Below are 21,082 nucleotides of genomic sequence, written 5' to 3'. Positions count from 1 at the left end.
TTTTTGTGTTCATCAAATAAAATGATGTACGCTTACCACGCTGAACCTTGGTCTTATTCTTCCATCAACAAACGTGACATGTTACACCAATATATGAGGTGTCGTGAGTTGAAACTAAGTATCTAGCCTACTTGACAAATGAGGCCACAAAGTTGCTGTTATAAAATACTAACAATGCAACGTTAGAACTACTGCAACTCCATCGTGACAGGTTCTCATGGGTTGGCTGATGTGAATTAAAATCTGTTATTTTCCAGTACTAGACAGAAAACTAATTTGTTAGCTAACGTTAGCTACTGTATCTAGCTAGTTTATGAACCAAGCTAGCTAGCATACAATATTATTTATTATTGTCATTACTTAATGTTAAGTAACTATGTTTTATTTGTCCGCTTGCCACCTGATCATGGCACATCAAAGAAGTTCACATTTCTCTGCTTATGGAAAAAAAAACTATTGTTGGAGCTGACGATGGAGGAATTTAGTAACGTACTGGAGGATAAAAAGACAGACAACACGACTGTCAAAAAGAAGGAAGACACCTGGGCCATTTTATGCGACAAATGTAATGGCTTAAAGAGAAGAGGGACCCAAATCAGATGAAAGCTTGCTGGAAAAAAGATGACTGTATGAAAAGATGAATACAGCAGGCTACATACAGTTCAGCCAAGACCTCAGAAAAAAAATTGTAGACCTCCACAAGTCTGGTTCTTCCTTGGGAGCAATTTCCAAATGCCTGAAGGTACCACGTTCATCTGTACAAACAATAGTATGCAAGTATAAACACCATGGGACCACGCAGCCGTCATACCCCTCAGGAAGGAGACGTGTTCTGTCTCCTAGAGATGAACGTACTTTGGTGCGAAAAGTGCAAATCAATCCCAGAACAACAGCAAAGGAGCTTGTGAAGAGCCTGGAGGAAACAGGGACAAAAGTATCTATATCCACAGTAAAACGAGTCCTATATCAACATAACCTGAAAGGCCGCTCAGCAAGGAAGAAGCCACTGTTCCAAAACCGCCATAAAAAAAGCCAGACGACGGTTTGCAACTACACATGGGGACAAAGATCGTACTTTTAGGAGAAATGCCATCTGGTCTGATGAAATAAAAATAGAACTGTTTGGCTGAAATGACCATCGTTATGTTTGGAGGAAAAAGGGGGATGCTTGCAAGCCGAAGAACACCATCCCAACCATGAAGCACGGGGTGGCAGCATTATTTTGTGAGGGTGCTTTGCTGCAGGAGGGACTGGTGTACTTCACAAAATAGATGGCATCATGAGGAAGGAAAATTATATGGATATATTGAAGCAACATCTCAAGACATCGGTCAGGAAGTTAAAGCTTGGTCGCAAATGGGTCTTCCAAATGGACAATGACCACAAGCATACTTCCAAATATTGCAGCAAAATGGCTTAAGGACAACAATGTCGAGGTATTGGAGTGGCCATCACAAAGCCCTGACCTCAATCCCATAGAAAATTTGTGGGCAGAACTGAAAAAGCGTGTGCGAACAAGGAGGCCTACAAACCTGACCCAGTTTCACCAGCTCTGTCAGGAGGAATGGGCCAAAATTCACCCAAATTATTGTGGGAAGCTTGTGGAAGGCTACCCAAACGTTTGTCTCAAGTTAAACAATTTAATGCTACCAAATACTAATTGAGTGTATGTAAACTTCTGACCACCTGGGAATGTGATGAAAGAAATAAAAGCTGAAGTAAATCATTCTCTCTACTCTTATTCTGACATTTCACATTCTTAAAATAAAGTGGTGATCCTAACTAACCTAAGCCTGGGAATTTTTACTAGGATTAAATGTCAGGAATTGTGCAAAACTGAGTTTAAATGTATTTGGCTAAGGTGGATGTAAACCTCCGACTTCCACAGTATACTTATATATTTAAATTATATTGAAATACATTTCTTATTAATTCAAATTAGTTTTATTTAGTGTAGATATTTGTATGTTACTGTCTGTTATTTTTGCCTCAATATATTTCATGATGCGTGGCCTACATGTGCGCAATGATGTGTCAAGTCTTTTTTTAGTGCATTATTATAGGGTAAGCATTAGAATAAGCCGCCTCAATAGTTATAGCCATATGTGATAATATCTCATAGGAGCTGATCCATCGTCAGCATTGTGGAATAATTCAAATGTTACCGTAAGATTTGAAAGGGAGAACGCTGATCTAAGAGCTGCACTGTCTTTCTTTCAATTTTATCAGTATTCCTACCATGTTGTTGTTTTTCTACCATGCTACCATGTTGTTGTCATGTTGTGTTGCTGCATGCTATGTTGCTGTCTTTAGGTCTCTCTTTCTGTCATGTTGTGTTGTCTCTTTTCGTGATGTGGGTTTTGTCCTATTTTGTTATTTAATTTATTAAGGAGGCCTTTTGCCTTTTGATAGGCCGCCATTGTAAATACGAATTTGTTCTTAACTGACTTACATAGTTAAATAAAGGTTAAATAAAAATAAATAAATAAAAGCCACACTTTGCGAACGTTCTCTCTGTATGGTGCTTTGGGAAACGCATGTTAAGAGCTTCGGACATTATAAGAAATACATATAGTTAAAACAAACACTCGTAAGCCTACATTTCTCGTAAGCCTACAAATTCTGCAGTGGAGCAGGTTGAGAGCTTCAAGTTCCTTGCTGTCTACATCACCAACAAGCTTTCATGGTCCAAGCACACCAAGAGAGCCGTGAAGAGTGCACAACAAAACCTATTCCCCCTCAGGAGACTGAAAAGATTTGGCATGGGTCCTCAGATCCTCAAAAGGTTCTACAGCTGCACCATCAAGAGCATCCTGGTTGCATCACTGCCCGGTATGGCAACTGCTCGGCATCCAACCGCAAGGCACTACAGAGGGTAGTGCGAACGGCCCAGTACATCACTGGGGCCAAGCTTCCTGCCATTCAGGACCTTTATACCAGGCGGTGTCAGAGGAAGGCCCTAAAAATTGTCAAAGACTCCAGCCATCCTAGTCAAAGACTGTTCTCTCTGCTACTGCACGGAAAGCGGTACCAGAACTCCAAGTCCAGGTCCAAGAGGTTTCTAAACAGCTTCTACCCCCAAGCCATAAGACTCATGAACAGCTAATCAAATGGCTACCCCCCTGTATATTTATTTGATTTATTTCACCTTTATTTAACCAGGTAGGCAAGTTGAGAACAAGTTCTCACTTACAATTGCGACCCGGCCAAGATAAAGCAAAGCAGTTTAACAAATTACAACAACACAGAGTTACACATGGAGTAAAACAAACATAGTCAATAATACAGTAGAAAAATAAGTCTATATACAATGTGAGCAAATGAGGTGAGATAAGGGAGGTAAAGGCAATAAAAGGCCATGGTGGCGAAGTAAATACAATATAGCAAGTAAAACACTGGAATGGTAGATTTGCAGTGGAAGAATGTGCAAAGTAGAAATATACATTTTGGGGTGCAAAGGAGCAAAATAAATAAATACAGTAGGGGGAGAGGTAGTTGTTTGGGCTAAATTATAAATGGGCTATGTATAGGTGCAGTAATCTGGTGACAGCTGGTGCTTCAAGCCAGTGAGGGAGATAAGTGTTTCCAGTTTCAGAGATTTTTGTAGTTCGTTCCAGTCATTGGCAGCAGAGAACTGGAAGGAGAGACAGCCAAAGGAGGAATTGGTTTTGAGGGTGACCAGAGAGATATACCTGCTGGAGCGCATGCTACAGGTGTGTGCTGCTATGGTGACCAGCGAGCTGAGATAAGAGGGGGCTTTACCTAGCAGGGTCTTGTAGATAACCTGGAGCCAGTGGGTTTGGCGACGAGTATGAAGCGAGGGCCAGCCAACTATTGTTATTTTACTGCTAAACTTTAATTACTTGTCACTTTTATTTCTTATTTTATCCGTATTTAACTGCATTGTTGGTTAGCGGCACCTAAGTAAGCATTTCACTGTATACACTTGTTGTATTCGGCGCATGTGACTAATAACATTTTATTTGTATTAATCGCTATTGGGAAACAAATCCGAAATAATCAAAACTATGGAAGTCAGTACGTTATTTTTATGGCATGAAGAAAACGACATAATTCCGGTAACGTGTATCTTGGCTCGTTGGTCTAGGGGTATGATTCTCGCTTAGGGTGCGAGAGGTCCCGGGTTCAAATCCCGGACGAGCCCTCCTTTTTCAAAGGATACATTCGTAAATATATTCTGGTTTATACTCAGATTTCAGAGCGTTCTTGTCTGAGTGTGCCAGAGCGCAAGATAATTTTATGAATGTACGAACGCTCAACACCCGTCGAAATTGACCGGTGTCAGTAAACCTCGGCAAAAAAGCCAAAGTAAATTGTTGCCAGCAGCACAGTTACAGTCACCAACGCCCTGGATAATATGAAAACAGCCTAACCAGATCTGACAGCGCGAGTAAAATGGTCAGAGTGAGGTGTTCTCTCATTTGTGTCTGGAAGTCGTTAGCCAGTTAGCTTGACTGCAGTTGTAAGGGCAGAACGCTCGGATTAATCCTATTCTATGGGGGGTGATAAGGGACATGTATAAGCCTAGGCAACCGTACCACCTGAAATGACATGACACCAAAGACTTAATAACTAACGCCTGCATCGCATGTTAATGAAAGTTATAATGTGCATAGTTTATATTTATATGAATTAAATCGCAACCATAAATGTTAGAAACCTACAATTTTTCCCTGCAAGCAGACATTCCGATGTAGCCTAAGGCTGTTATCCCTAGGCCTAGAAAAGATTATGTCCAATCAATAGATAATCTGTCTTTCCCTCAACACCTCATGGCATGGTATGTTATCTTATCCCGCTGTATACAATACAGGTCATTTATGACAAATGAATAAAGCATATGATTTATAAATTTATGAGCACCGGCTAACAGCGTATTAGCCTGGTTTTGTTAGCTAAGGAAAATATGTGGTACATTCTAGGTATTACATTTATTCGCCACAAGAGTGTGACATTGAGACATTTCTCAGGTTAATTTGATATATTTTGATACTAAAATGGGTGATAGCTTATTCTGATGTTGTGAATATGAGATTACACATGGAAACAATATTTTTATTATAGTAAATTAGGAATTGTTAGACATTTTTAATGTACATCACTATACTATCACGACGACTTTGATACACATTTCAATTGTTCTTTTGTTTGTATATTATAGAGCAGATCTATGGTGTTACGCTCGTCGGTGGAAGGAAGAGTGGACCAAAGCGCAGCGTGGAAAGTGTTCATGATATTTATTTACAAGAAACACTCAAACAAAGATAACAAATCCAAAAACGAAAGCGAACAGTTCCGTCAAGCAGACACTAAACAGAAAATAACACCCCACCAAAACCCAAATGGAAAATCACAACTTATATATGATCCCCAATCAGAGACAACGATAGACAGCTGCCTCTGATTGGGAACCACACTGGCAAAACAACAAAGAAATAGAAAACATAGATTTTCCCACCTGAGTCACACCCTGACCTAACCAAACATAGAGAATAAATAAGGATCTCGAAGGTCAGGGCGTGACATATGGAGAATTGCTGTGGGAGTGCTATTTATATCCCGTTGACTACTCATCATTTATCCATACTGTGTGTTTCCCATGATTGCAGCTTTGGAAATAAATTAACTATCCATCCATTACTCCTTCCTGTGTTGACTCACTGACTTGAGGGACGGGACCAGGAATGTCACAGTAGCATTGTTTCGCATAGGCGTCCAGTAATTTGGAGTTTTTTCCCCCCCGAAATTGACACTGATAGTACAGTGAGTTTTATATATAATGTGTAGATGTATGGTGACTTGACGTTTGGATGAACGGACCAACAGGACTGCCATGGGCAAGTCCCTTGACGGGTACCAGGAATAGTGGAAGGACAATCTGAAGGTAATTATCTTTACACACAACACAGCAGTGTACAGGCCAGAGTATTCACTCTATCGCCTGCTATTTGGAGGGGATCCGCAGCAGTTAACTGACATAAACAATGCAATTGTATATAACATTGCATATACTGTCGTGTAATCTTTTTCGATTGACTTAGTGTTTTTCTTTTGCTGTTTTTGTATAACGTACTTTGAAGTCACTGATACTCCACCTGATGTGGTGGAAGTTGTCGAACCAGATCAGAATGCCTTTGAAGACCACCTTCAGGCACCGACTGAGGAGGATGTGGAGGATTTTGACCAAAATTATAGTCAGCTGTTCATTTATTTTCTGCCCTTCCAAGAGATATATAAGAGATGTATTTGTAATAATATGAAATAAAATTGAATTTATTTCTACTATCAATCAAGGTGAGACTGAAAATGGACAGGGTGCATGAGAAGGGAGAGCCACCTGAGAAGAATCAAGCGGACAAAGAGCTTCGACATCTGGGTGAATGACTTGGCTTGGAAGAAGGATGAAAGGAAGGCGAGACCCGGGAAAGCTTGGTGCTCTTTCACTCCTCGCTGGGGTCAACATCCGTTAAGGTGAATATAACATCTCAGATGATAACTATTTGCATTTGCTGCCTTGTGGGTGGCATCGCCATGCTGTCAGCAGTACCAACGCTGGCCTAGGGGTTTCTCCAAATAGTCAATCTCAAGGCTAACCACTGGGTCTCGTTAAGTAACCACCACTTCCTGGTAGGCACGGTTAAGGTGTATGACTCCATGGGCATGACACCACCCTGGAGTTTTTCTCACAACTCATCTCTATATTTTCCAGGGACCATCCCTTACCAACCTCACTGACATCAAAAATTAGATTGCATGTCTAATCAAACATTTAAATTACTATTACTATTTACTAATAACTATTTTTACATACCTGATAATCATTTAACCTGTGTGTTTGCTTGTTTACGTCTGTCTCCTTCCCGGTTCCCTTTACTCTGCTCCTGTTCTCCAGGACCTAGGGATTCTGGCACCCAGATATGAATCCACCTGATGTCCTCCATTACCAACCACCCTCCAACTTTTCATCACATCAGCTACTGTTATTGTCAAGTTTCATCATCTGCTAAGAAAGAGCAAGACAACTATCATACTGGGCACATAATGTGAGCTGCACAGATTAGCTAAAAACACTAGCACTGCAAACACTCAGAACAAAGAGGGCAGCAGCGCCTGGACTTTGAACTTCCCTCTTAGAGTCCACTACCTGTTGAAAAACAAGTGACAGGCAGAACCTCCCATCCACACAAGACCCCCATCCTCTCTAATCCACACACTAGAATTCTGTATTTCAGTCTAATTGCCATGTGAGTGTACAAAAAATCTGAAAGTAAATTGACACATGTACAAAAAAAATATCAATGGTTATGTATTTAAATCTGAAATATTGCTAGATTGGTTTTCACAGCTGTTTCATAAGGTGTTCATTATTGTCAATTGTAACGTATCCCTTGAAGGTATTTGTTAGTTCAACATTATTAATTGTATCATAAGACATACAATAGATATATATTCAACCACAATGGTGTACTAATGAGCTATGATTTTTTTAAATCATAATTGAGGACTAAAATTATTTCAGTAAGGGAATGCCTGCTTAAAATGAAAACATGGCAGTGTATGAATCAAATGAATTTGCATATGAATGGAGTGGAAATTAGTTCACTTTGTGATCTGTAAGGTAAGTAACATTAATGTGTGTGTGGGGGGGGGGCATTGAAATTATATAATATTAACCCTGATGCCTGTTTATTCATAAACAGCAGAAGATGGTAAATACAATTAATCACAATGGTTAGCCTATGCAAATTAATAGGAATACATTTAGCCTAATTGGTAATATGACGTGGGGGAAAGTCGGGATCCTCGTCAAAGCTTTTGTTTGTAAATTCCAGATTAAATATAGGTCTTCATGTGTATCAAATCTTTAGGCAATTATGGGCTAAATGAATGACAAACAGCTTAAATGTTCATCATGACCTGTGATCGAAACAGGCTGGGGTGTTTTCGGTTCCATTTAGTCTAAGAATATGCATAAGAATGCAACTGCACTGAAATGAATAGCCTGATTCAATTGGGATTCTCCTGAATAATAAATGTTTTTATATGTTAAGCTGTTTTGGTCTATGCATAGACCCCATACCGATTCTAACTTTTTGGTATTTTGCATTAAATCAAATCAAATCAAATTTATTTATATAGCCCTTCGTACATCAGCTGATATCTCAAAGTGCTGTACAGAAACCCAGCCTAAAACCCCAAACAGCAAACAATGCAGGTGTAAAAGCACGGTGGCTAGGAAAAACTCCCTAGAAAGGCCAAAACCTAGGAAGAAACCTAGAGAGGAACCGGGCTATGTGGGGTGGCCAGTCCTCTTCTGGCTGTGCCGGGTAGAGATTATAACAGAACATGACCAAGATGTTCAAATGTTCATAAATGACCAGCATGGTCGAATAATAATAAGGCAGAACAGTTGAAACTGGAGCAGCAGCACAGTCAGGTGGACTGGGGACAGCAAGGAGCCATCATGTCAGGTAGTCCTGGGGCACGGTCCTAGGGCTCAGGTCCTCCGAGAGAGAGAAAGAAAGAGAGAATTAGAGAGAGCATATGTGGGGTGGCCAGTCCTCTTCTGGCTGTGCCGGGTGGAGATTATAACAGAACGTGGCCAAGATGTTCAAATGTTCATAAATGACCAGCATGGTTGAATAATAGTAAGGCAGAACAGTTGAAACTGGAGCAGCAGCATGGCCAGGTGGACTGGGGACAGCAAGGAGTCATCATGTCAGGTAGTCCTGGGACATGGTCCTAGGGCCCAGGCCAGTTGAAACTGGAGCAGCAGCATGGCCAGGTGGACTGGGGACAGCAAGGAGTCATCATGTCAGGTAGTCCTGGGGCATGGTCCTAGGGCTCAGGTCCTCCGAGAGAGAGAAAGAAAGAGAGGAGAGAATTAGAGAACGCACACTTAGATTCACACAGGACACCGAATAGGACAGGAGAAGTACTCCAGATATAACAAACTGACCCTAGCCCCCGACACATAAACTACTGCAGCATAAATACTGGAGGCTGAGACAGGAGGGGTCAGGAGACACTGTGGCCCCATCCGAGGACACCCCCGGACAGGGCCAAACAGGAAGGATATAACCCCACCCACTTTGCCAAAGCACAGCCCCCACACCACTAGAGGGATATCTTCAACCACCAACTTACCATCCTGAGACAAGGCCGAGTATAGCCCACAAAGATCTCCGCCACGGTACAACCCAAGGGGGGGGGGGGCCAACCCAGACAGGCCGACCACAACAGTGGATCAACCCACCCAGGTGACGCACCCCCCCCCAGGGACGGCACGAGAGAGCCCCAGCAAGCCAGTGACTCAGCCCCAGTAACAGGGTTAGAGGCAGAGAATCCCAGTGGAAAGAGGGGAACCGGCCAGGCAGAGACAGCAAGGGCGGTTCGTTGCTCCAGAGCCTTTCCGTTCACCTTCCCACTCCTGGGCCCGACTACACTCAATCATATGACCCACTGAAGAGATGAGTCTTCAGTAAAGACTTAAAGGTTGAAACCGAGTTTGCGTCTCTGACATGGGTAGGCAGTCCTTTCCATAAAAATGGAGCTCCATAGGAGAAAGCCCTGCCTCCAGCTGTTTGCTTAGAAATTCTAGGGACAATTAGGAGGCCTGCGTCTTGTGACCGTAGCGTACGTGTAGGTATGTACGGCAGGACCAAATCAGAGAGGTAGGTAGGAGCAAGCCCATGTAATGCTTTGTAGGTTAGCAGTAAAACCTTGAAATCAGCCCTTGCTTTGACAGGAAGCCAGTGTAGAGAGGCTAGCACTGGAGTAATATGATCAAATTTTTTGGTTCTGGTCAGGATTCTAGCAGCCGTATTTAGCACTAACTGAAGTTTATTTAGTGCTTTATCCGGGTAGCCGGAAAATAGAGCATTGCAGTAGTCTAACCTAGAAGTGACAAAAGCATGGATTAATTTTTCTGCATCATTTTTGGACAGAAAGTTTCTGATTTTTGCAATGTTACGTAGATGGAAAAAAGCTGTCCTCGAAATGGTCTTGATATGTTCTTCAAAAGAGAGATCAGGGTCCAGAGTAACACCGAGGTCCTTCACAGTTTTATTTGAGACGACTGTACAACCATTAAGATTAATTGTCAGATTCAACAGAAGATCTCTTTGTTTCTTGGGACCTAGAACAAGCATCTCTGTTTTGTCCGAGTTTAATAGTAGAAAGTTTGCAGCCATCCACTTCCTTATGTCTGAAACACATGCTTCTAGCGAGGGCAATTTTGGGGCTTCACCATGTTTCATTGAAATGTACAGCTGTGTGTCATCCGCATAGCAGTGAAAGTTTACATTATGTTTTCGAATAACATCCCCAAGAGGTAAAATATATAGTGAAAACAATAGTGGTCCTAAAACAGAACCTTGAGGAACACCGAAATTTACAGTTGATTTGTCAGAGGGCAAACCATTCACAGAGACAAACTGATATCTTTCCGACAGATAAGACCTAAACCAGGCCAGAACATGTCCGTGTAGACCAATTTGGGTTTCCAATCTCTCCAAAAGAATGTGGTGATCGATGGTATCAAAAGCAGCACTAAGGTCTAGGAGCACGAGGACAGATGCAGAGCCTCCGTCCGATGCCATTAAAATGTAATTTACCACCTTCACAAGTGCCGTCTCAGTGCTATGATGGGGTCTAAAACCAGACTGAAGCATTTCGTATACATTGTTTGTCTTCAGGAAGGCAGTGAGTTGCTGCGCAACAGCCTTCTCTAAAATCTTTGAGAGGAATGGAAGATTCGATATAGGCCGATAGTTTTTTATATTTTCTGGGTCAAGGTTTGGCTTTTTCAAGAGAGGCTTTATTACTGCCACTTTTAGTGAGTTTGGTACACATCCAGTGGATAGAGAGCCGTTTATTATGTTCAACATAGGAGGGCCAAGCACAGGAAGCAGCTCTTTCAGTAGTTTAGTTGGAATAGGGTCCAGTATACAGCTTGAAGGTTTAGAGGCCATGATTATTTTCATCATTGTGTCAAGAGATATAGTACTAAAACACTTGAGCGTCTCTCTTGATCCTAGGTCCTGGCAGAGTTGTGCAGACTCAGGACAACTGAGGTTTGGAGGAATAAGCAGGTTTAAAGAGGAGTCCGTAATTTGCTTTCTAATAATCATAATCTTTTCCTCAAAGAAGTTCATGAATTTATCACTGCTAAAGTGAAAGTCATCCTCTCTTGGGGAATGCTGCTTTTTAGTTAGCTTTGCCACAGTATCAAAAAGGAATTTCGGATTGTTCTTATTTTCCTCAATTAAGTTAGAAAAATAGGACGATCGAGCAGCAGTAAGGGCTCTTCGGTACTGCACGGTACCGTCCTTCCAAGCTAGTCGGAAGACTTCCAGTTTGGTGTGGCGCCATTTCCGTTCCAATTTTCTGGAAGCTTGCTTCAGAGCTCGGGTATTTTCTGTGTACCAGGGAGCTAGTTTCTTATGAGACATTTTTTTAGTTTTTAGGGTGCAACTGCATCTAGGGTATTGCGCAAGGTTAAATTGAGATCCTCAGTTAGGTGGTTAACGGATTTTTGTCCTCTGGCGTCCTTGGGTAGGCAGAGGGAGTCTGGAAGGGCATCAAGGAATCTTTGTGTTGTCTGTGAATTTATAGCACGACTTTTGATGTTCCTTGGTTGGGGTCTGAGCAGATTATTTGTTGCAATTGCAAACGTAATAAAATGGTGGTCCGATAGTCCAGGATTATGAGGAAAAACATTAAGATCCACAACATTTATTCCATGGGACAAAACTAGGTCCAGCGTATGACTGTGACAGTGAGTGGGTCCAGAGACATGTTGGACAAAACCCACTGAGTCGATGATGGCTCCAAAAGCCTTTTGGAGTGGGTCTGTGGACTTTTCCATGTGAATATTAAAGTCACCAAAGATTATAATATTATCTGCAATGACTACAAGGTCTGATAGGAATTCAGGGAACTCAGTGAGAAACGCTGTATATGGCCCAGGAGGCCTGTAAACAGTAGCAATAAAAAGTGATTGAGTAGGCTGCATAGATTTCATGACTAGAAGCTCAAAATACGAAAATGTCATCATTTTTTTTTTTGTAAATTGAAATTTGCTATCGTAAATGTTAGCAACACCTCCGCCTTTGCGGGATGCACGGGGGATATGGTCACTAGTGTAGCCAGGAGGTGAGGCCTCATTTAACACAGTAAATTCATCAGGCTTAAGCCATGTTTCAGTCAGGCCAATCACATCAAGATTATGATCAGTGATTAGTTCATTGACTATAATTGCCTTTGAAGTAAGGGATCTAACATTAAGTAGCCCTATTTTGAGATGTGAGGTATCATGATCTCTTTCAGTAATGACAGGAATGGAGGTGGTCTTTATCCTAGTGAGATTGCGAAGGCGAACCCCGTCATGTTTAGTTTTGCCCAACCTAGGTCGAGGCACAGACACGGTCTCAATGGTGATAGCTGAGCTGACTACACTGACTATGCTAGTGGCAGACTCCATTATGCTGGCAGGCTGGCTAATAGCCTGCTGCCTGGCCTGCACCCTATTTCATTGTGGAGCTAGAGGAGTTAGAGCCCTGTCTATGTTGGCAGATAAGATGAGAGCACCCCTCCAGCTAGGATGGAGTCCGTCACTCCTCAGCAGGTCAGGCTTGGTCCTGTTTGTGGGTGAGTCCCAGAAAGAGGGCCAATTATCTACAAATTCTAACTTTTGGGAGGGGCAGAAAACAGTTTTCAACCAGCGATTGAGTTGTGAGACTCTGCTGTAGAGCTCATCACTCCCCCTAACTGGGAGGGGGCCAGAGACAATTACTCGATGCCGACACATCTTTCTAGCTGATATTGATTAGGCATAGCTTTACATTGCAGAGCATTTAATTAACCAACCACATTTTCCTGGTGTGTTTAGGCTGCTCAAAACCTTCGATAGACTAGTAGACTGCGGAAATAGTCGTGGAGTTTATCATTGTTATAGCCTAGATCGCTTTATAAAATCTGTACCGTTGCTTTTCCTATGGCTAAGCAAACAAGTGGTAGCCTATGCTTTTTGTCCATCTCTATAACAAGGCCTACATTCTCACATATGCCCTCAATTCAAACCCTGCTTTTAACCATCTCCACAGAAATGTATTGAAGAAAGATTGCATGGTGACAGTGATTGTCTGTTAATCCAGTAAATTGGGAAGTGGGGGGGGGGGGAAACGAGGTCAAATCATGACATCAGTGATTTTCATGTCAGAGAAAGATGACAGAAATTCAGAGTTGGATTACTGTTCAAAACAAAAATCCTTGTCCGAGCTCGTTTTTTTTTAGTTCACAGTTGTCTTGAACGCACTGAAGTCGGAAGATCAGAATTTGCAGACTTCCTAGTTGTTTTGAATGCGCCATTAGAGACCTAGACTCCCCCCAACAAAGAAAAGGAAAGGGGGATATCTAATATAATCAAATCAAATTTTATTTGTCACATACACATGGTTAGCAGATGTTAATGCGAGTGTAGCGAAATGCTTGTGCTTCTAGTTCCGACAATGCAGTGATAACCAACAAGTAATCTAACTAACAATAAGGGGATAAAGAATATGTACATAAGGATATATGAATGAGTGATGGTACAGGGCAGCATACAGTAGATGGTATCGAGTACAGTATATACATATGAGATGAGTATGTAGACAAAGTAAACAAAGTGGCATAGTTCAAGTGGCTAGTGATACATGTATTACATAAGGATGCAGTCGATGATATAGAGTACAGTATATACGTATGCATATGAGATGAATAATGTAGGGTAAGTAACATTATATAAGGTAGCATTGTTTAAAGTGGCTAGTGATATATTTACATCATTTCCCATCAATTCCCATTATTAAAGTGGCTGGAGTTGGGTCAGTGTCAATGACAGTGTGTTGGCAGCAGCCACTCAATGTTATTGGTGGCTGTTTAACAGTCTGATGGCCTTGAGATAGAAGCTGTTTTTCAGTCTCTCGGTCCCAGCTTTGATGCACCTGTACTGACCTCGCCTTCTGGATGATAGCGGGGTGAACAGGCAGTGGCTCGGGTGGTTGATGTCCTTGATAATCTTTATGGCCTTCCTGTAACATCGGGTGGTGTAGGTGTCCTGGAGGGCAGGTAGTTTGCCCCCGGTGATGCGGTGTGCAGACCTCACTACCCTCTGGAAAGCCTTACGGTTGAGGGCGGAGCAGTTGCCGTACCAGGCGGTGATACAGCCCGCCAGGATGCTCTCGATTGTGCATCTGTAGAAGTTTGTGAGTGCTTTTGGTGACAAGCCGAATTTCTTCAGCCTCCTGAGGTTGAAGAGGCGCTGCTGCGCCTTCTTCACGACGCTGTCAGTGTGAGTGGACCAATTCAGTTTGTCTGTGATGTGTATGCCGAGGAACTTAAAACTTGCTACCCTCTCCACTACTGTTCCATCGATGTGGATAGGGGGTGTTCCCTCTGCTGTTTCCTGAAGTCCACAATCATCTCCTTAGTTTTGTTGACGTTGAGTGTGAGGTTATTTTCCTGACACCACACTCCGAGGGCCCTCACCTCCTCCCTGTAGGCCGTCTCGTCGTTGTTGGTAATCAAGCCTACCACTGTTGTGTCGTCCGCAAACTTGATGATTGAGTTGGAGGCGTGCGTGGCCACGCAGTCGTGGGTGAACAGGGAGTACAGGAGAGGGCTCAGAATGCACCCTTGTGAGGCCCCCGTGTTGAGGATCAGCGGGGAGGAGATGTTGTTGCCTACCCTCACCACCTGGGGGCGGCCCATCGGGAAGGCCAGTACCCAGTTGCACAGGGCGGGGTCGAGACCCAGGGTCTCGAGCTTGATGACGAGCTTGGAGGGTACTATGGTGTTGAATGCCGAGCTGTAGTCGATGAACAGCATTCTCACATAGGTATTCCTCTTGTCCAGGTGGGTTAGGGCAGTGTGCAGTGTGGTTGAGATTGCATCGTCTGTGGACCTATTTGGGCGGTAAGCAAATTGGAGTGGGTCTAGGGTGTCAGGTAGGGTGGAGGTGATATGGTCCTTGACTAGTCTCTCAAAGCACTTCATGATGACGGAAGTGAGTGCTACGTGGCTGTAGTCGTTTAGCTCAGTTACCTTAGCTTTCTTGGGAACAGGAACAATGGTGGCCCTCTTGAAGCATGTGGGAACAGCAGACTGGCATAGGGATTGATTGAATATGTCTGTAAACACACCGGCCAGCTGGTCTGCGCATGCTCTGAGGGCGCGGCTGGGGATGCCGTCTGGGCCTGCAGACGTGCGAGGGTTAACACGTTTAAATGTCTTACTCACCTCGGCTGCAGTGAAGGAGAGACCGCATGTTTTCGTTGCAGGCCGTGTCAGTGGCACTGTATTGTCCTCAAAGCGTGCAAAAAAGTTATTTAGTCTGCCTGGGAGCAAGACATCCTGGTCCGTGACTGGGCTGGGTTTCTTCTTGTAGTCCGTGATTGACTGTAGACCCTGCCACATGCCTCTTGTGTCTGAGCCGTTGAATTAAGATTCTACTTTGTCTCTGTACTGACGCTTAGCTTGTTTGATAGCCTTGCGGAGGGAATAGCTGCACTGTTTGTATTCGGTCATGTTACCAGACACCTTGCCCTGATTAAAAGCAGTGGTTCGCACTTTCAGTTTCACGCGAATGCTGCCATCAATCCACGGTTTCTGGTTAGGGAATGTTTTTATCGTTGCTATGGGAATGACATCTTCAACGCACGTTCTAATGAACTCGCACACCGAATCAGCGTATTCGTCAATATTTTTATCTGACGCAATACGAAACATGTCCCAGTCCACGTGATGGAAGCAGTCTTGGAGTGTGGAGTCAGCTTGGTCGGACCAGCGTTGGACAGACCTCAGCGTGGGAGCCTCTTGTTTAAGTTTCTGTCTGTAGGCAGGGATCAACAAAATGGAGTCGTGGTCAGCTTTTCCAAAAGGGGGGCGGGGCAGAGCCTTATATGCGTCGCGGAAGTTAGAGTAACAATGATCCAAGGTTTTACCACCCCTGGTTGCGCAATCGATATGCTGATAAAATTTAGGGAGTCTTGTTTTCAGATTAGCTTTGTTAAAATCCCCAGCTACAATGAATGCAGCCTCCGGATAAATGGTTTCCAGTTTGCAAAGAGTTAAATAAAGTTTGTTCAGAGCCATCGATGTGTCTGCTTGGGGGTATATACGGCTGTGATTATAATCGAAGAGAATTCTCTTGGTAGATAATGCGGTCTACATTTGATTGTGAGGAATTCTAAATCAGGTGAACAGAAGGATTTGAGTTCCTGTATGTTTATTTCATCACACCATGTCTCGTTAGTCATGAGGCATACGCCCCCGCCACTCTTCTTACCAGAAAGATGTTTGTTTCTGTCGGCGCGATGCGTGGAGAAACCCGTTGGTTGCACCGCCTCGGATAGCGTCTTCCCAGTGAGCCATGTTTCCGTGAAGCAGAGGACGTTACAGTCTCTGATGTCCCTCTGGAATGCTACCCTTGCTCGGATTTCATCAACCTTGTTGTCAAGATACTGGACATTGGCAAGAAGAATGCTAGGGAGTGGTGCGCGATGTGCCCGTGTCCGGAGTCTGACCAGAAGACCGCTACGTTTCCCTCTTTTACGAAGTCGTTTTTTTTGGGGGTCGCTGCATGGAATCAATTCCGTTGACCTGTTTGTAAGGCAGAACACAGGATCCGCGTCGCGGAAAACATATTCTTGGTCGTACTGATGGTGAGTTGACGCTGATCTTATATTCAGTAGTTCTTCTCGACTGTATGTAATGAAACCTAAGATGACCTGGGGTACTAATGTAAGAAATAACACGTAAAAAAACAAAAAACTGCATAGTTTCCTAGGAACGCGAAGCGAGGCGGCCATCTCTGTCGGCGCCGGAAGTCTAGTCAGTTGTGCAACTGAATATATTCAACTGAAATGTATTTTCCGCATTTAACCCAACCCCTCTGAATCAGAGAGGTGCGGGGGCTGCCTAAACCGAAATCCACGTATTCATGGGTTAACTGCCTTGCCCGGGAAAAATGACAAAAAAAAGTTTGTCAGCTTTGGGATTCAATCTAGCAACCTTACAATTACTGGCCCACCACCCTAACTACTAGGCTGCCAAGAAACCCTTATGTTTGTATTGATGCAAGAAATAGGCATATCTACACAGTAATGGTGGCTGTGATACCAACTAGCCTAATCATTTTTGCATTGAGATGATCATCCTATTTTAGCTAAGTCGACAAATGAAACTGATGAACTCAACAGACACTAACACGTAATGCGTAACACATGTAGTAACATCATAATAAACTTACACGCAAACGGACATATGACGTGTCAGTGACACGTTACGTGACGTGAACACTACGTCTACATGACGTGTACGTGTCACGTGACATGAATGCGTCGGCAGTTTGACGCCTTGGAAACAAACTTGTCTCCATTGACAGTCAATGTTAATTAATGGCGTTATTTTATGGCGCTAGGAAGACATTTACATTACATTACATTTAAGTCATTTAGCAGACGCTCTTATCCAGAGCGACTTACAAATTGGTGCATTCACCTTATGACATCCAGTGGAACAGTCACTTTACAATAGTGCATCTAAATCTTAAAAGGGGGGTGAGAAGGATTACTTATCCTATCCTAGGTATTCCTTAAAGAGGTGGGGTTTCAGGTGTCTCCGGAAGGTGGTGATTGACTCCGCTGTCCTGGCGTCGTGAGGGAGTTTGTTCCACCATTGGGGGGCCAGAGCAGCGAACAGTTTTGACTGGGCTGAGCGGGAACTGTACTTCCTCAGTGGTAGGGAGGCGAGCAGGCCAGAGGTGGATGAACGCAGTGCCCTTGTTTGGGTGTAGGGCCTGATCAGAATCTGGAGGTACTGAGGTGCCGTTCCCCTCACAGCTCCGTAGGCAAGCACCATGGTCTTGTAGCGGATGCGAGCTTCAACTGGAAGCCAGTGGAGAGAGCGGAGGAGCGGGGTGACGTGAGAGAACTTGGGAAGGTTGAACACCAGACGGGCTGCGGCGTTCTGGATGAGTTGTAGGGGTTTAATGGCACAGGCAGGGAGCCCAGCCAACAGCGAGTTGCAGTAATCCAGACGGGAGATGACAAGTGCCTGGATGAGGACCTGCGCCGCTTCCTGTGTGAGGCAGGGTCGTACTCTGCGGATGTTGTAGAGCATGAACCTACAGGAACGGGCCACCGCCTTGATGTTAGTTGAGAACGACAGGGTGTTGTCCAGGATCACGCCAAGGTTCTTAGCGCTCTGGGAGGAGGACACAATGGAGTTGTCAACCGTGATGGCGAGATCATGGAACGGGCAGTCCTTCCCCGGGAGGAAGAGCAGCTCCGTCTTGCCGAGGTTCAGCTTGAGGTGGTGATCCGTCATCCACACTGATATGTCTGCCAGACATGCAGAGATGCGATTCGCCACCTGGTCATCAGAAGGGGGAAAGGAGAAGATTAATTGTGTGTCGTCTGCAATAGCAATGATAGGAGAGACCATGTGAGGTTATGACAGAGCCAAGTGACTTGGTGTATAGCGAGAATAGGAGAGGGCCTAGAACAGAGCCCTGGGGGACACCAGTGGTGAGAGCGCGTGGTGAGGAGACAGATTCTCGCCACGCCACCTGGTAGGAGCGACCTGTCAGGTAGGACGCAATCCAAGCGTGGGCCGCGCCGGAGATGCCCAACTCGGAGAGGGTGGAGAGGAGAATCTGATGGTTCACAGTATCGAAGGCAGCCGATAGGTCTAGAAGGATGAGAGCAGAGGAGAGAGAGTTAGCTTTAGCAGTGCGGAGCGCCTCCGTGATACAGAGAAGAGCAGTCTCAGTTGAATGACTAGTCTTGAAACCTCACTGATTTGGATCAAGAAGGTCATTCTGAGAGAGATAGCGGGAGAGCTGGCCAAGGACGGCACGTTCGAGAGTTTTGGAGAGAAAAGAAAGAAGGGATACTGGTCTGTAGTTGTTGACATCGGAGGGATCGAGTGTAGGTTTTTTCAGAAGGGGTGCAACTCTCGCTCTCTTGAAGACGGAAGGGACGTAGCCAGAAGTCAGGGATGAGTTGATGAGCGAGGTGAGGTAAGGGAGAAGGTCTCCGGAAATGGTCTGGAGAAGAGAGGAGGGGATAGGGTCAAGCGGGCAGGTTGTTGGGCGGGCGGCCGTCACAAGACGCGAGACGTTAGGTGACTTGGTGAGAGTTATCAGTAGCTTCACCAATTCTGGCATGAATCACCCCCCATACCACTCCTCGACCAGAGCGTCCAGCGTGCGCTCTGAACACTCCGAGAGCGAAACGCTCTGAATTTACAAACGCCCAGAGCGCTCTCTGGTACTGCAGATTGAATTTGCAGATTGAATTTGTACACTCTTTCAGTTATAATTTTATCCAAAACATTTAACAATATTTCAGATTGAATAGGGACGAAATTTGTATATTCATATTGTTATAGATCCTTTGTAAACAGAGTACATACCCATTACACACGTGCAAGCAGAGACAAGTATGAGGTTAAATATTTAAATATTGTCCTGGCAATGGCATGTTGTTTGCTTATGTTTGTCTGGGGCTTACATTTTGAATGTTAGATTAGATATTAAAACAGTTTTAACTTTAGTTCACGACATACTCACTGATTCTATAGCTTGGAGCTGGCTATGTGGCAACAATTTGAGTTTTTCAATTATAACAGACCATTAAAAATACTGACCCCGACGTGATTTGAACACGCAACCTTCTGATCTGGAGTCAGACGCGCTACCGTTGCGCCACGAGGTCTGAAACCACAGGATTGCCTTTCATGTATTTGACTGTGTCCAAACACAATACATTTTCTGTTGGTATGTCTAGTTTTTCACAGTTTGCTATCACTAAACAGAGAATGGTGGCAGATTACAAACGTGAAATCGACTGTTTGCTCCAGCAATATTCTGTTATAATTTGCTTGGAGCAACTGCAGTTTCCCACTTACTACAGATTATAAGGTTTAGCGACTAGTGCTTTTTGAGGTCGGTTCGGTTTCGGTTCAATTATTTAAAAGATAATCACGGTTTTTGATTTTGGTTTTCAAAAAAATATGAAATGCATTATGAAATAATAACGTTACAGTGATTGTATACAACATCTGTTATTTCTTTATAATTTGACCAGAACAAATGGACAGGGTTGACAAGGGGACACAATAGCTTTACGAAAATGTAAATATTATTAAAATAGTCCAATGAAAGTAATTAAAGATAGTTAAGTGGTTGTCTGTAACAGGGTGGACATATTATATGGCTGATCCACTGAAAATGTGTTTATAATTAATTAAATGCTGGAGCTTGGCCAACATGTTTTTCTACAAGTCTAATATTTCCCTTTTTATAGTAAAACAGAAAAGGAATATCAATTCGGAAATAAAAATGGAAAATGTTGCATGGTCCAAATGGAACTGTTTTGTGATATTGACCGATGCACATTACGTAAAATAATAAAATTTGTCAGAGCACTCAACTATGTCTCCTGAGAAGGTTCTAAACGTATAACTTTTTCCTTATTGTATATATGGCCGGTTAGCTCAGTTGGTTAGAGCGTCGTGCTAATAACGCGAAGGTCGCGGGTTCGATACCCGTACTGGCCACATAATTTTCTTTTATTGTATTACTAGTTGAATCTTTAGTGCATTTGGTACCATATGCCAATGTGTATGTGTCATTAAATGTTAAAAGCAAACGTATACAAGTTGTCCTACTAAGTGACATTGATATTTGCAATAATTTACTGTTTCAATTAGAATAGCTCTCTCAAATTCATATCTGGACCTTGAAGTCAGTTTCATTGCTTTTTTTCATTCTTCTCATCTAATCAAGGACTGATTTAGAGCTGGGATACCAGGTGGGTGCAGATTGGCAGTCTAAGCATAAATGTTATTTTTAACTGTTTTTTAGGCAGCTACAACATAGATTACATTAATTGATGGGGAAATACAGACATCATAAAACCAACATAGATTTACACAACTGATGTCCAGGCTATGCATTAGTCGCCTCACATCAAATCATGAATGGAAAAGGACTAATTTTGTACTTCAGTTG

At 43.4% G+C, this 21,082-nt stretch overlaps 1 protein-coding gene and 3 non-coding genes across 4 annotated transcripts in view; 2 read left to right on the top strand and 2 right to left on the bottom strand.

Annotated features, from left to right (window-relative positions):
• Positions 1 to 7,067, bottom strand: part of LOC118402182 (GRB10-interacting GYF protein 2-like) — a 42,139-nt gene extending 35,072 nt beyond the window's left edge. Inside the window, exon 1 of the mRNA XM_035800185.2 lies at positions 6,833 to 7,067. Within this exon, the coding sequence (XP_035656078.1) occupies positions 6,833 to 6,843 (11 nt within the window). The 5' untranslated portion in view covers positions 6,844 to 7,067. The remainder of the gene's footprint in view (positions 1 to 6,832) is intronic.
• On the top strand, positions 4,094 to 4,165 carry trnap-agg (transfer RNA proline (anticodon AGG)). Its single transcript has one exon. It is a non-coding gene; the product is annotated as a tRNA-Pro (tRNA).
• Positions 7,068 to 19,712: 12,645 nt separating the features above from the next.
• Positions 19,713 to 19,784, bottom strand: trnaw-cca (transfer RNA tryptophan (anticodon CCA)). The gene has a single exon. It is a non-coding gene; the product is annotated as a tRNA-Trp (tRNA).
• A 770-nt stretch (positions 19,785 to 20,554) lies between these two features.
• On the top strand, positions 20,555 to 20,628 carry trnai-aau (transfer RNA isoleucine (anticodon AAU)). Its single transcript has one exon. It is a non-coding gene; the product is annotated as a tRNA-Ile (tRNA).
• The last annotated feature ends 454 nt before the right edge of the window (positions 20,629 to 21,082 follow it).

Source organism: Oncorhynchus keta, chromosome 23 (genome assembly GCF_023373465.1).
Source record: "Oncorhynchus keta strain PuntledgeMale-10-30-2019 chromosome 23, Oket_V2, whole genome shotgun sequence".
In the NCBI taxonomy this organism is placed as follows: Eukaryota; Metazoa; Chordata; class Actinopteri; order Salmoniformes; family Salmonidae; genus Oncorhynchus; species Oncorhynchus keta.
This window is presented reverse-complemented; position numbering and strand designations above follow the sequence as displayed.